The 16,240-nt window shown below is 40.2% G+C and overlaps 1 protein-coding gene across 1 annotated transcript in view; it reads left to right on the forward strand.

The window, feature by feature from the left end:
* Nucleotides 1-576: 576 nt before the first annotated feature.
* The window catches only part of LOC119658208, a 33,135-nt gene continuing 17,471 nt past the window's right edge, over nt 577-16,240 (forward strand). Inside the window, exons 1-5 of the mRNA XM_038065474.1 lie at nt 577-732; nt 3,397-3,556; nt 10,831-11,262; nt 11,313-11,451; nt 11,511-11,709. Coding sequence (XP_037921402.1) covers nt 3,397-3,556; nt 10,831-11,262; nt 11,313-11,451; nt 11,511-11,709 — 930 coding nt within the window. The 5' untranslated portion in view covers nt 577-732. The remainder of the gene's footprint in view (nt 733-3,396; nt 3,557-10,830; nt 11,263-11,312; nt 11,452-11,510; nt 11,710-16,240) is intronic.

Raw genomic sequence — 16,240 nt, forward strand, 5'->3', positions numbered from 1 at the left:
TATACATATGTCTCTCGTTGACTCCTTTGTTGTTATTTTTCCCCCGTTTTGATCGTGAGAAATCGAGGAGAGTGCTGTAGTTTCGTTATCATCACACTGAATGCTATGCAACTGACAAGCTTGCAGCAGGAAAACAAGGACAACGACGTATATAACACCATTGACGATTGGGGGTTTGATCCGAGGGCAACGAGAACTAGAGGCTAACGTTCAACCAACTCAACCGTCTTGTTTTATATGTTGCGTAAGATTATTTATCAGGGTATACTTACGAGTTTGTGATACGTCGGAGTGGACAGCGTGATTAAAGTAGGAGCATTTTTTTGCACTGCTGGATACTTGCTTCGAAAGTGCTACACTTCAGAAATTATCTCGAACTGATAACATGTCGACGGCACTTTGCTCTCCATACACCAACCCTTGCGGATGATTTCTGTCATTAATTGCCATTATCTCGGAGATAGCTTTGTAATATATACAATACATATATTGTTTTCTCCTTTACCTTATTAACCAAAAGAAGTGGTTTAATTTTTAATATACATACATTTTTTATGTGTCTATAAATACCGACTATTGAGCAAATTGGTTTAACCTTTTGACATTGGTGATAATTATTGTGTATGATAAGAGCCTACCAGCAATATAAAAGCAATGTATGCGTACACTCCTCGGTAGTTTTGATTTATGCGGTAAATACTTAGTTTGACCAGTGATCATAATTAGCATAAAGTAAGTTATGAAAGTTAATTTGTGTTTGTGTTGTGAGTTGAATACCGCTACATAAAATCTCTGCATTTCTTACATTTTCGTTAAACATTACAATACCTGTTTTCTAGAAATCTTTCTTCTCTGCTTATGTCGGTTACAGAATAGTCGAATTGATTTCAAGATAACTGAAATTGGGTGTAGGTCTTGCCAACAAGATGTTGGAAAGTGTTGATTATTCACAAGAAAGTATGCAATCCATGTTTTTCGGAGCACAACTTGCGAATTGAGAAAATACTATCACTTCTTTAATTGGACAGGGTCGCTTATAATGTCGTTTGGACTTATTCTAGGAAACTCATTTACAAACGATTGGCAAACTGTCCCTGCAATTTCTGATAATAATAAGCAACTGCACGGTAGATCATTATTTTTATTGGCAAATTGCAATTTATATTGTAAAATAACCCAATAATGCGATTATATAGTCTAATCATAAATACTGTCCAACAGAAAGAGGCAGAATATTGGGAAAAAAGTAATATAATCGGCAAGAAAAGAGTTTTGATTTAATAATAAGTTTATTCGAAGTGGTTTCTTTTAGAATGTTTATGATATACGCTTAGGAAACTCGTCGATACATGCATACGTGGTTTCGGGAGGAATTTCGTCTGCTGATTCTATAACTGATTCCAAATAAGCTTTGGAATGTTTTTCCCAACCAGCTGAGCCTTGTTCGGTAACTACGTGTTTTGAAGTAGATTTTATTCAACGGTCTCACAATATTTTCTAGCTTTTTTAAAAAAAAACTTCATCTACACTTTTACGACATAATATGAAACTCGCCACCTCGTTGTGCTCTCGATACTCTGATTTCAGCTTTATATGAGTTTGCTACAAATAATCGACCATTTTTCTTCAATTTTTAAATTTTTTCATCCATAAACAAAGTAATCATCATATAGAATACGACAAACGAGAGAGAGTTGGTATGGGAGTTCGCACAGCTTCGTCACCCACCTCAGTCAAACTTTCAATTATGAGTTTGCATTTTTTTCTTTGATTGAACTGATAGGATATAGCTTCCTAATGATTGCACTATTTATTTGATGGCCAAAATCAATTACAAAGTGCCTAAATTTAAGCATCTCTAAGAGCGGTCTGTAAGGAGTCGAGCACGACTGAACGCTGTTGTGACGTCACATTCGCATGACAAATCGAAATGGAACAAATAATTCAGTTTGAAGATTGAATTGCTTGAAATAAGCAAATAACGCTGCTATCGTTGGTGTTATATGCCAAATTGCAAAAACAATACGGAAAATCATCCAGGAAAATGTATTTTAATGTACGAATAAACTTGTATACGTTCCTGAGATATACAGATAATTCGGTTGCAAAGATCTTTTCAATGTAACCATATATTCTTAATTATTCTTAGTTTTTCAACGGCAACAGGAATCAAAACAGTTAACATTCTTTAGTTGTTTTGCTTTCTCATCCACTACGATTTTTCCTCATATTGTGCGGGGGTACTTTTCCCACTATTTCTTTTCAGAGATGAAATACCTATTGTAGAATTTTCGTAGTGAAATTTTATTCCCTTCTAATGTGTATTTATAATCAGTATATTTGCTGACAAAATTATAGCCAGTGCGTTATCTGGTCGACCTTCAAAAAGTCACACACCATATTCATAGTCACTTTTGGCAAATTTCTCAAATCTGACCTCACTTAATTGTTTTTTTTTTTGTAAAAGGACCCGCTTCGTAATGAAATAATTTTTGTGAATTTGGATTTGAAATAATTTTAAAAATAATTTTTGGACATTGCAAATTTGAAAAATTTTGCCAATATGTTAATTATTGTGCATACTTTTGAATGAAAAGAAAAAGGGACATGTTAGAAATTATGCAAGTCTCCTATTGTTCGGCACACAAACTTCTAATTTTCAGAGTTTCCTGAAGATCAAATATCTGCTTTACCATTTTTACACACACGTGAAATGAGTACCTTTGGGTGCTGAAGAGTCTTGGGTACCCGACGCAAGTTGATGATGTGACGTGATGTGGCTCAACGTGAGTTTTTGTAAAACGAAGAAGTGAATACAACAGGGAATGTCCGCACGCAGCTTGAAAGCGTCCGTGAGCTTGGAAGGTTTGTTTATTCCGCAATTTTCACCAGTGACCTTTCCGGAATGAAAATTTTATTTTCAGTTTTGGTTGATTCCTATACTGAGCTCGTACGTAGGGTGGGGGCAGTTTAGGGGATTTGACCGCTCGTCCTTCGGGGCCTCTTGTATGTGTATGGATTTTTCTTTAGATAATTCTTTTTGGAAAGGTTTTTACAAAACATTGCTGGAATCGTGTCTTCTCCGACATGATCGGGGTCAAATTCTAAAATTTTCAAGAAAGATAGAAATCATCCCGTATATTGTCGTCACATCGGTAGACAAACACGTAGTGGCAATACTTAAATTTACATTTCAATTTTCGCTTTGCGGACAGACGATTTCAGTTTCCTGCGTAACCCTACGCCTTAAATTGCATGCTGGCATAGAGTAATATCATTTATTTTTCAATCCATTAACAATATATTTAAAACGAAACTGTATTATTTTGGAATTTTGTAGTTTTGTACCAGACATTGCATATTTCAATTTATTTACAACGTAATTTTTCTTGGTAGATGCCATACAAAGTGGAACAGCTCCCAACGAAGTTAGCATATCTAGGTGAAGGGCCTCATTGGGATGTCGAGACACAAAGTCTTTATTTTATAGACATTTACAATGGAAGAGTTCACCGTTATTCATATGATGAAAACAAGGAGTACACAGCGAAAATAGGTGAGATTTTTTTGTCTGATTTTCTAATCATTACATTCATTTTATAGTCTTTTCCATTTTTCATGGTACACATGATATCTATTAGTAATGGCGAATTCGCGTATATATTATCTATATATATGTATAATAAGAAATCCCAATGACCCCTCTTGTAACCTAGAGGGCAACCAATCACAAGAAAGGGTTGAGGTGAACATTTAAGGGATCGTATCAAAGTGGGTACAATTTGTGTGCGATCATGCGAATATATATTACTACTTTTTCACAGTTTAGACAGAGTCGCGGCGGTTCAGTAAAAAAAACAGTAAAAATTGGACATCAGTCAGACCTCGTCTGTATTATACCATAGTTGAATTGGAATCTGTACGTGCTCTCCATAAAAAGGTGCGACAAGTGATTTAGCCCAAACAAATTTACAGCGCATCGCTATGGCGACTTCATGTTTCAATAATTCATCCTTGTTCTTAGAAAAAGTATCATATTCGGTTTAATTTTTTACGAGCCTAACAATTGTAGTAGCCACGAAGGTGGTTTGGAGCCATAGCGATACAGGCTGTCGAGGCGATATTCTTTTGATACCCAGTTTACTTTAATACCTACTGTACATGATTATAAGCGTTTTACTCCAATATGAACTTCTAGTAAAATGAGCTCGGCAGTAAAATTATTAAAATATTTTATAAAAAATGTACTTTCGCGAATTAAACTTGATTTTTTGGCTCGTTGGTGCAACCTTTTAGGAAGATGCTCTTTTAATATAAAAATGAAATCATTACTTTGAAAATTCTTGATGATTGGTAAAATTTTAAGAGATCGTACTGTTGCTATAATAAAGTTTAATCCTATTTCCTTTGTAGGAACTGAATTTAACATAAAAATATGACTTGGCTCAATCAATCAATCAAATTCACTCAAGTCTTTAAGTTTGATCGTTTCGAGGCCACTTCTAGGTCGCTTCATTCAGGTGGAAAGTCTCTAAATGTTTCTTTTCACAAAGCGAGCATTGTAGTAGTGTTTGCCCTTCTTAAACTGAGAATACGAAACTAGCTGCACCTACAACGCGGATAAATCAGCCCTATCATATAGAGTACTTTCTCAAGGTACATTAGCATACCGGAACAATGCCCTTAGGATAAAAATGTGTATACAGAGACTACCGTTACTTTATATGTGCGAATCCGATGGATCTGATAAGCACATTTTCATGATCGGAACTGCAAACATTTGCACTACTTTAGAGGTAGACAGTCCCTGTACCATATTGTAATTCAATTGTTTATGGTGGCTAACGCAAACTGCAACAAAATAAACAGAACATTTGTCAATTTTAGAATAGCCTTCAAGTACAACCAGCTTGATTCAGTCACTCGATCAAGGAATTTCGCTGCAAAAACAACTTCCATCCTAGAAGCTGGAAAGTTCCTCCCACCACAATACAAAACTCTTTCAAATACGTAGGGTTCATTAATCTGAATAATGGAAACCTTCCAGAACTGCCTTTGTCGATAAGGAAGTTATTGATTTTCTAATTTCGGAGATGAATCTAGAGAATACCTTCTGTGCGATACAAATGTTGAATGCTATGGAGAGATTACATATATATGAAATTGTAGCAAAAGTGATGGAAAACATCACCAGAAATTGATGATGATTGCTTTATTCAGGGCCAGATTTCATGAAAACGGTAGATGTCATAATGATTCGGATTATTTCCATAATTGATGCCATGGATACTCAATAATTGTGTACATGTGCATTCACTGGGAAAAAGTAGTTAATAATAATAATAATCGTTGGCGCATTAACATAGTATGCTGGTCCCAAGCCCAGGTAAAGGAGGAGGGTTTGAGACAACGTACTCTGTACTATCCTCAGTAAAACAAAAATAAAATGCTGAGATCAGGGAAAGAGATAAATAGAGTATAGTTGGAGTTATTCTACTATGCTAAATCCTACCTGATCTCTCTTGGTGACAGGCCCCGCGACAGGTCGACCAAGAAAATGCATAGAATATCGTTACAAACATGATGATCGGATTAAGTCACAGGCCTCGGAGAAACGCTAGGGCGTCCACCTCAGTCGACGCGGCAGGACGGGCCCCGGTCCTGTCGAGAAATGGGCAAGGGTTCTTGACGCATGGACGGCGTCAGGACGTAAGCAAGTTAGTCCGCACACAACGAACAAAACAAATACGTGTCTGCACGCTAAATGTTGGTACCCTAACTGGAAAGACCGAGGAACTCGCAAGAGCCCTTCGGAAAAGGTGCATTGACATCTGCGCTCTGCAAGAAACCCGATGGTCTGGTTCCAAAAGCTGCGACATTGAACGCGAATGCGGTAGAAATGGCTACAAACTTCTCTATTTTGGTAACCCACACACTCAATATGGTGTTGGCATTGCCATCTCAGAGGGTTTCCGTGATGCCATTAAAGAAGTCGAACGATTTGATGATCGGCTGATGAAGCTCACCATTATATCAGCTGATCGCACTATTCACTTCTTCACCGCGTATGCACCACAGACAGGCCGACCTGATGCCGAGAAAGATGCCTTCTGGCAACTTCTCGATGAAAAGACTTGTCACGTGCCTGCTGACGATTACATAATCATTGCCGGCGACCTTAATGGTCATGTGGGTGAAAAGGCAGACGGTAACAGGTGCCATGGGGGAAAGGGGTTCGGAGCGCGCAACGAAGGTGGCGAGCGTATAATCGATTTTGCGGACACCCATGACCTTGTACTTATGAATACATGGTTCATCAAACGATTGTCTCATCTTCCCACATTTTATAGTGGGAGCAATAAAACGCAAATCGACTATATTCTCATAAGACGTCAACATTTTACCACTGTCACTGATTGCAAAGTCGTTCCCTATGAGACCATCGCACCTCAACATCGGCCGTTGATTGCTGTCCTGCGAATTAAGCCACCGATAAAACGGCGTGAGGAACGCACTGGCCCGCCGCGCATTAAATGGTGGCGATTTGGTGAGAAGAACGAAGAAACGGTCTCACTCATACGATTGCCAACCATTACGAATGTGGAAGAATCATGGAACCAAATGAAAGACACGATCCACAAAGCGGCCTCTGCAACCCTCGGGGTCACCAAGCCGGGTAAGCGGTACATCAACCGAGATACTTGGCTTTGGAATGATGATGTTGAAATGAAGGTCCGTGAAAAGAAACGCCTCTACCACAAATTTCTCGACGATAAAACGCCTGCTAATTGGCAAATTTATAAGAATGCCAACCGGGAAGCAAAGAAAGCGGTCGCTGTCACCCGAGCGAACCATTTCAAAAATCTTTACGATAAACTGGACACTCGGGATGGCGAGAGAGATCTGTACCGACTTGCTAAAAGCCGTGATGAACGCACACAGGATATCGAACACTTCTGTTGTGTTAATGACAAGAACGGTACTTTGCTTACTGATCGTCGAGCCGCGACGGATAGATGGCGAGAATACTTCGAGCAGATTTCAGCTCATCCTCCACTTCCACAATCATTGCCGACATTTGGAGCAGTTCCACCAGTCAGCGCAACTGAAGTCGAGGAGGCAATAAAACAAATGAAATCGGGGAAAGCAACAGGACCTGACGACATCGCATCTGAGCTCTGGAAAGCGAAGAGCTGGGACCCAACATTGTGGCTCAGTGAATTCTTTAACCGGGTTATTCAGGAAGGAAGAACACCATTTGACTGGCAAGAAAGTACCACTGTTCCAATATGGAAAAAGAAAGGTAGTCCAGCAGAATGTTCAAATTACCGTCCGATCCGGTTACTTTCGCATACCATGAAGATTTTTGAACGCATTCTTGACAACCGTATTCGCGAAATCGTTGAAATAACCGTGAATCAAGCCGGATTTGTCAAGAACTGCGGAACTACTGACGCAATACACGCTGCGCGGTTACTTATGGAGAAACACCGTGAGAAGCATCTCCCTCTTTACATTGCCTTTCTGGATCTAGAGAAAGCGTTTGACCGTGTACCACACGAACTCATCTGGTATGCTTTACGACAACACTTCGTGCCAGAAGAACTCGTGCGCTGGGTTCAATTGCTCTACCACGATCCGAAAAGTAAAGTTCGAAGTATGGCGGGTGTATCAAAACCGCTTCGTGTCTCTGTTGGAGTTCATCAAGGAAGTGCCCTCTCACCACTCCTCTTTGTCCTTGTTATGGACACCGTCACACGGGATATCCAACGTCCAGCGCCCTACACACTGCTTTATGCAGATGATGTTTTCCTAGCATCTGATAGCAAAAATGATCTCGAACAACTTGTTCAAAAATGGAATGATCGCCTCATGCAACACGGTCTCAGATTGAATTTAAGCAAAACTGAATTTTTGACGACCGATCCCCATGAAACAGGCACAATCACTGTCAGCGGTAGTGATCTGCCCAGATCTGAGCGATTTAAATACCTCGGGTCAACGCTATCAGCCAATGGAGAGCTGCGTTATGAAATTGCTTCACGCATTAACGCAACCTGGATGAAGTGGCGTTCCACAACTGGTGTCCTTTGTGATCGACGTATCAACGAACGTCTCAAATCTAAAATTTACCGCAATGTTGTCCGTCCAGTCGCTCTCTATGGTTCTGAGTGTTGGCCGACCATAAAAGACAATGAACGGCGTCTCGCGGTAATGGAGACGAAGATGCTACGTTGGACTAGTGGCGTCACACGTTTAGATCACATCCGAAATGAGGATATCCGCGATCGTTATGGGGTTGCACCGATCGTGGAAAAGTTGCGAGAGAGGCGTCTTCGATGGTATGGTCACGCAATTCGTGCAAACGAGAATTCACTTGCAAAGATTGGTCTGAACATCGAAGTCGATGGTAAACGACCAAAAGGCAGACCTAAGCAACGGTGGCTTGATACGCTGGATGGGGATTTGAAAGCCTCGAGATTGCACCCAGATCAGGCATTCGATAGAGCCAAATGGCGAAGCCGATCACGACGAGCCGACCCCGCTTGTGAACGGGACAAAGGCTGAAGAAAAAGAAGAAGAAGAATCGTTGGCGCAACAATCCATATTGGATCAGGGCCTTGAAGTGTGTTAGAGCACTTCATTCAAGACCGTAACGGTACACTAGGAGGCAATGTGGTCAGCATTGCGCTCGCCCGAGATTATTACCCTGATTTGACTCAGGTACTCATTCACAGCTGAGTCGACTGGTATCCGACGTCAAACCGACTGCCACCAGTGAGATTTGAACCGCGACCTTCCGTATGACAGCCTAGTGCTCTAACCACTGAGCTATCCGGACAAGTAGTTACTTTTATTAAATTAAGGGTTTTTTCCCAATTATTCGTTCAGCTGGTAAATAATTACTCATACACACACTACCCATTTAGTGTTTTTGTCTTTTTTTAAGTAAACGATAAATGTAATGAGAAAAAAGTACAACCATTAGCTTGTCAGCCGCGTTCACCATTTTTAAGGTTTTGTGTAAATGGCGGGGGCTGGAAAATAGTTATTTCTTTCGCGGGGCCATTCTCAGAATCTACTCAACCGATGAATCTGAAAATAATCAGGAAGCGGTTCAAATCTCACTGGTGGCAGTGGAATTTGCATCGTGATTTGACGTCGGATACCAGTCGACTCAGCTGTGAATGAGTACCTGAGTCAAATCAGGGTAATAATCTCGGGCGAGCGCAATGCTGACCACATTGCCTCCTAGTGTACCGTTACGGTCTTGAATGAAGTGCTCTAACACACTTCAAGGCCCTGATCCAATATGGATTGTTGCGCCAACGATTATTATTATTATTTCACTTTATGGTGCCTGGGCTCCGAAATACACTTCATACTGTATGTTCAAATAAAGTTAATATTAGTATCTTACTATAATTTTCGGTAATTGACTGCAGAATCCATGCATGGCCCTGCTAAGTTTGGTGGAAATCGCACTATTATTAACAAAGTTATAATAGGTTATTGTCGCTTCAGTGCAAATTCTAAGACTGAATGTCAGTAGCACCCAAAAGTGAATGTTTTAACATACTATATGCGTATACATTACGTGGCACTAATGGCACAAATGTTTTTATTAAAGAAATGCACAAAACCTTTCATTCCTGAGGCGTCCAGCTTCTGGTTTCCCGACTTGTTATTTTCTTTCAGAATCAGGTTCACTTAAAAATTACTCTTTGCAGGAATGTAGTTCGTCTAGTATAGATACAGGAACTTGGTAAAATTGCCAAAGAAAGGTATCAGATCCGCCAAATCTACCCCGCGGATATCGTTACTCTCCAGTGAGAGAAGACTTGGCAATCATCCTGTTGATATTTTAGCTCAAAACACTACTGTGTGGTATATTTCCCACACTTTGAATCTTCGATCCTTCGAAACCATGGTATAGGATCTGGCAATAACTTCACAAAAACTCATTTTTACCAGCTCCCAAATACTTGTGAATATGGCGCGTGTAAATCTATTTACCCAGTTATAAATAGTCACAGACGCAGGAGTAGATATATTGTGAACTCCGCCTTTGATCTCTTTGGCGTTAAATGTTAATAGTAATAAAAACCAAATCATGTGATGAATATAGTTGAAACTTTCACAGTAGTGGAGTGACAGATCACGCTTACTAAAAGATAAACAAACAAACAGCCCATCCATATGGCATGAATGATGAAGGCAGTCAGCCCAAAATGTGTTCTCGAAACCTGAGAGCCAGTCTCTGATGCGATTTGGCCGCCAGATTCTAACCCACGTTAAAGATCATTCCCTATATAGAAGGGAGAGGTATTTTTAGGAATAACTGCATTCGGTTTAGGAAAGTTTTCCTGAAGGTAATATTGTGATCGCGGTGGCAGATCTGAATTTCAACGTGAAAGGGAGGCATATTCTCGCTGATCGTAATAATAATGGTGAAAGACTCCTGTCCGGTGAAAGCTTGGCTTAGTGATCTCTTTTTCAATTTGTACTGTTTAGAATATGTCATCCATTTTGCCATGGTCACACATGCTTTCTAATGAAATGCATCACCGCTGTAGTGTATTAAGGTAGTGGTCATCCAGTCTGGTCGAAAGGGAAGAGGGGTCGTGGATTTTTTTGCTATACTTTATGTATTGATCCCGGTTGAACCAGGATTATAATATTTAAGCGTTTTCACAATCTGATAATAATGGCTTTAGGTGTTGCGATATTCGCCATATGTATATGTATATTGAGAATTAATAAGATAAGATGCGACTGTTGAAATCTTGCTTACTGAATTGTACTCTTATTTGCATTCATATAAAACAGAAAATGAAGACGTTGTGTCATTCATAGTACCGGTAGATGGTGCAAAAAATAAGTTTGCTGTTGGCATCGGTCGACGTGTTGGAATTATTGACTGGGATGGCAAGTCGCCGAAAGCAAAAGTTGAACGAATTGCTTTTGAAGTTGAGACCGAGAACGAATACAAGATGAACCGCTTCAATGATGGCAAAGCCGATCCCAGGGGGCGTTTGTTTGCAGGTACTATGAGGATGGAACGCGATGTTGACATTTTCGACTACAGATTAGGGACTCTGTATAATTTTGGAAATAATTTGGTTACGAAAATGCGATCTTCTATTGGATGCTCTAATGGATTGACGTGGAATGAGAAAACGGGAAAGATGTACTATATCGACTCGGTGGACCTAAATGTTCGTGAATTGAACTACGATTTCGATAAGGGACAGATAATAGGTAGGCTGTTTTCTGATTTCATATTTGATATTTATGGTTTATTTTTTTAGGTGATGGATCTGTTACGATTGATTTTAGTGAAAGTGGTAAACGGCCTAACTTCGTACCTGATGGAATGACAATCGACTGCGACGGCTTCTTGTACGTAGCGACATTTGGAGTATCGAAAGTTTTCAAAATCGACCCAAAGTACGATACTTGTCAATTAATTTTAAATATCAAATCATTTACCGAGGCTTGCTTTGCAGAAAAGGAGAAATCGTGCTATCAATCGAGTTTCCATGCGAACAAATAACATCCTGTGCCTTCGGTGGACCAAATCTTGACATCCTTTACGTGACATCTGCTTACATGGGCAAGGATAAAGACAAGCCAGCACCAGCCGGCGCAACCTTCCAAGTGACTGGCTTGGGAGCGAAAGGGCTTCCAATGGCTAAAGTTAGATTATAAATATTCAGACACATGAATCCAAATGATTTAGGAAATTTTATAACTTAATCTAAGTCTCATAAAAAAAGGATAATGCACATTGTAATTGTCTTTTATCTTTTTCTTCGCATCAGAAAGTTTTAGATTTGGAATGAATTAAAAATTGGAGGGGGCGGAGGTGGAGGGCGGTAAGAAAAAGAGCAACAAAATTAATAACCAGCCGAAAAATCTAAATAAAAGCATTGCGTTTCACGTAGATTGAAGAAACCATTGAGTCAGACTATTAGCAGTTCTTTCCCTTGCTTCATTCGTTTGAGTGCCTCTTCAATATACAAATTCTCCGAATGCCGGCGAATGTCCGCTTGCGGAAGCAGTGGATAAGCAAATTCTTTCGTTAAAATATGTTGGAAGTCCATATATCCACCATCTATCCATGGGAATTTGTCGGTCGGTAGGTGTGGCACGGTTCTTGTCATTACCACAACACAAGTTTTCGATATCCTGTGTACGTTGTTTCCTGCTTTTGATAATTCGATATAAATCCCTCTCACTGTATGGGATGTCCAGTTTACTTCATTTTATCGATAAAAGACTTATGATAGAGAGGTTTCCTTTCACGGACTTTCGCTTGGACATCGGCATTCTAAAACCAAGTATCTCAGTTGATGAACCGCTTACCAGGCTTAGCAACCCCGAGGTTTGAAGAGGCCGCTTTGTGGATTTTATTTTTAGTTTGATTCCACATTTATTTTACACTCGCAGTGATCAGCAGTCAAGTCAGTGAGAACACTTACTCTTTTTTCTTACGGAATCGCCACCATTTAATTCATGACGTGCGATGTTTTCGTAGGTAACGGCTTTATTGTTAGTTACGGCGAGAAAAAACCGGCGTCTTATGAAAATATAATCGAATCGCGTCTTTCTGTTCAGACTATAGAACAGGAGGTTGGCACAATCGTTTGATCAACTATCATCATCATTATCAACGGCGCATCAACCAGTATCCGGTAGGAGAAATTTTGAACGGTCTCAGAGTTGTAGTCTCCTATCTTTATTGTTTTAGTTTGACCAGCGCAATTCGATCTTGTTGGTTTTTTGACACTAGCGTTGCTACGTACTTAGTCTTGCTTCGCGCCACCTTCTCGATCTGGATGAAGGTAGACTGTACATCTCGGGTTGTTCTTCCTAATAATGTCAATATCGCCAGCATAGGCAAGTAGTTGGGTGGACTTGAAGAGAATGGTGCCTCTCGCATTTACGTCTACATCGCGAATCACGTCCTCCAGGGCCAGGTTAAAGAGGGCGCATGATAGGGCATCCCCTTGTCTTAGACCGTTGTTGATGTTGAATGGTTGCGAGAGTGATCCTGCTGTTTTTATCTGGCCTCGCACATTGCACAGTTTCAGTCTAGTCAGTCCTATCAATTTCGTCGGGATGCCAAATTCTCTCATGGCCGCGTACAGTTTTACCCTGGCTATGCTATCATAAACGGCCTTGAAGTCGATGAAAAGGTGGCGCAACTAATGGCCACATCTCAGCAATTTTTCCATCGTTTGCCGCAATCTGATATGTTGCTGATTTGCCTGGAGGGAAATCTCTTTGGTATGGCCAACGATGTTCTGAACGTAAGGGGCTATCCGGTCTAGCAAAATAGCGGAGAGATCTATAAGAAAGATGGTACTCAGCAACGTGATACCTGTATAATTGCTGTACTGCTTGATATCTCCCTTTTTATGTATGAGACAGATAATGCCTCGTAGCTAGTCGTTAGGCATAGATTCGCTGTCCCACACCTTGAGCATCAATTGGTGATAAGCTTGGTGCAGTTGGTCACCTCCATATTTAATCAATTCGTCTGTAATTCCATCCGGTCCTGGCGACTTATGGTTTTTAAACCGATAAATTGCACGGACTGTTTCTTTGATACTTGATGGTGGCAACCTTTGTCCGTCGTCTTTAGTTGGCGAGACCTCCAACTCAGTTCAAACAGTTCATCAAAGTACTCAACCCATCACTCCAATATGCCCATTCTGTCGGAAATAAGATTTCTTCTTCGACTTCTTCTTTATGTGGACAGGATGAGCATCGAGGTGTATAAGGGTTCATTCGGCTGACTTGTTGGTAAAATGTCCGCACCTGGTGCGGTTGCTTCCTGCACTTTTCAAGATCACAGACTTGTTGGTCCTCCCAGGCTTCCTTTTTCCATCTGCGAAGTCGTTTTTTCGCTTCACGGTGTTCGTGATAATTCTCTCGCAGGCACGCGTTCTTTGAGAATTACTCTTTACATTACTTGGTATGCAGCACTCTTCCGTTCCGTTGCTAGCTTGCATTCATCGTCGAACCAGCCGTTCCTACCTTTCTTACGGCTGGGACCAAGTATGTTTTTGTCCGTATCAATGATAACGTTCTTCAGGTGGTTATAAAGATCATTTGTTGATGCTTCATCTCCAGGACATCTGTTAGCTGCGTTATTGGGGCATTCATTTACTCGTTCTATGTGTTACCGAGGGCTTTGTTGTGGATGGCTTCGGTATTCTTTCTTACCTGATTGTCGGAGGAATTGTAGGCGATGCTGTAATTCTAGTCCGGAACACTATGCCAACACACACAGTACGTTATCATTGGTACCCTTATGCAATAAACTATAGGAGCCAACGTATCGCCTGAATACAGGCTCCGCCCCTATTTGACTGTTGAAATCTCCAAGTATGATTTTGATGTCATACTTGGAACAGGCTTTGAGGGTCCGCTCAACTGCCTTAAAGAAGGTATCCTTCTCCGACTCTGCAGTCTCCTCTGTAGTGGTGTGAACGCTAATGAGGCTTATATTTCCAATTTTGCCTCGCAAACGCAGGGTACATAGCCGTTCGCCTATGTTTTCAAAGCCGATAATAGCAGGTTTCATTTTTTGGCTGGCTAGGAAACCTACTCCGAGTACATGGTTTACTGGATGACCGCTATAATATATGGTGTAGTGGCTCTTCTCCAGAAAACCGGTCCCTGTTCAATGCAACGCTCAGCATCAACATCAGCCTTATATTGGGATAGAGTATCGGCTAGCTGATGAGCAGAGAGCGTACAAACACTCAGAGCATCAGAGAAACATGTCCATCCACTTCTTTGATTCGAAAAAAAAATTGAATAACGTAATTTGAAGAAAGTAGTATCATCTTATATTGGTAAGCACCACTTTTTATGTTCAGTTTCTAAGATCTTGTTGTGAGTCACGACGTTGATTCATCGATTAAGCTCATTGGGTAAAATGGTTCAGAGTTACAAGATCAACATCAAATAGATCCAGAGCAGTACCTAGACCAACAGAAACCACGGATGAAAATTTTGGAATGTTGAACGGACGAAAATGGTTGAAAAACATTCGTCATTTCATGACCCTTTGTCAATCCTGGAGAGACGGAATTTAAGAAATCAACGTGCTATAATTCTAATAAAACTTAAGTTCTACTCTTATAAAAGTCCTATCGTTTAAGGATTACACGATTCGTACCATGCATTAAGAAAAATTTACTCAGAGATTACGTTATGCGACTCAGATGGGTAGCATATTCTTTAGTGAAGACGTCCATTCTTACATCGAAGGCAAGAAGACTCATACAGGCGTTTCATCTCCCGACTCATTGCTTGAATTTGTATGGTGGAAGAATAGCATTGCGCATGCTCGACGTTCTGAGAAATTCCGTGCATTTATTATGGTGTTAGTATAGTGTATATGATATCGACATACGCGCCAGTTAGCTACCTCGTACCTAAACGGAATGACATTCCATGCCGCTTATAAACTCGATTTGCTCCTCTTGTATGTAATCTCTTGATCGGAGGATATGTGAATACTGGGAAGCGTACAACCCCAGACAAATGCATCAATAGCTTTTACATAAACCTTAAGTTACAGCCTATGCACTGTTTCCCTCATAAACCAAAAAAGTGGAAATAATTAAGGAAAACGTCAAAATGATTTCAGAATCCTAGGGACGGGTCTGGTTTTCTGGTGAAAACCGATGCTTCCTTGGAATAAAAGGAAAAAAGTTTTTTGGCAGAGGAAAGGAATAGCGCCTAATAAAGAAAACTTGCTGAAGTGGTTGGAAAGTTAACATTTACAGAATCCACAATGGACCTGTATAGTTATTTAAATCTTTTGAAGCAAAATTTACAACAAAGTGCACAATAGCTGAACCTAGGGCAAGATGTTTGGTTCCAAGAAGATAATAATCCTAAGCACACGGCACAAAATGTGGAGTTGTACTCATTTTATAACAAAAAATATCAACTGAGTTCAATCACCAGACCATAACCCCGTAGAACATTTGTGAGATTTAGCGCAGTTCCGCAAACATAACATTACTTCGAAAGAAGTACTAAAAATTGGCGAAGAATCCAAATTAATCAGATCAATGCCAAAACGACTTCCGGAGATTCTCCAACGCAGAGGATATTCCACCAGTTACTATTAATAATAATTATAAGATATCACAAAATAAATTTTTCCAATTATATTTCAAATGTGCGAACACTGTTACTGGTGAAATTTTTT

The sequence above is a fragment of the Hermetia illucens genome, chromosome 5, assembly GCF_905115235.1.
Source record: "Hermetia illucens chromosome 5, iHerIll2.2.curated.20191125, whole genome shotgun sequence".
Lineage (NCBI taxonomy): Eukaryota > Metazoa > Arthropoda > Insecta > Diptera > Stratiomyidae > Hermetia > Hermetia illucens.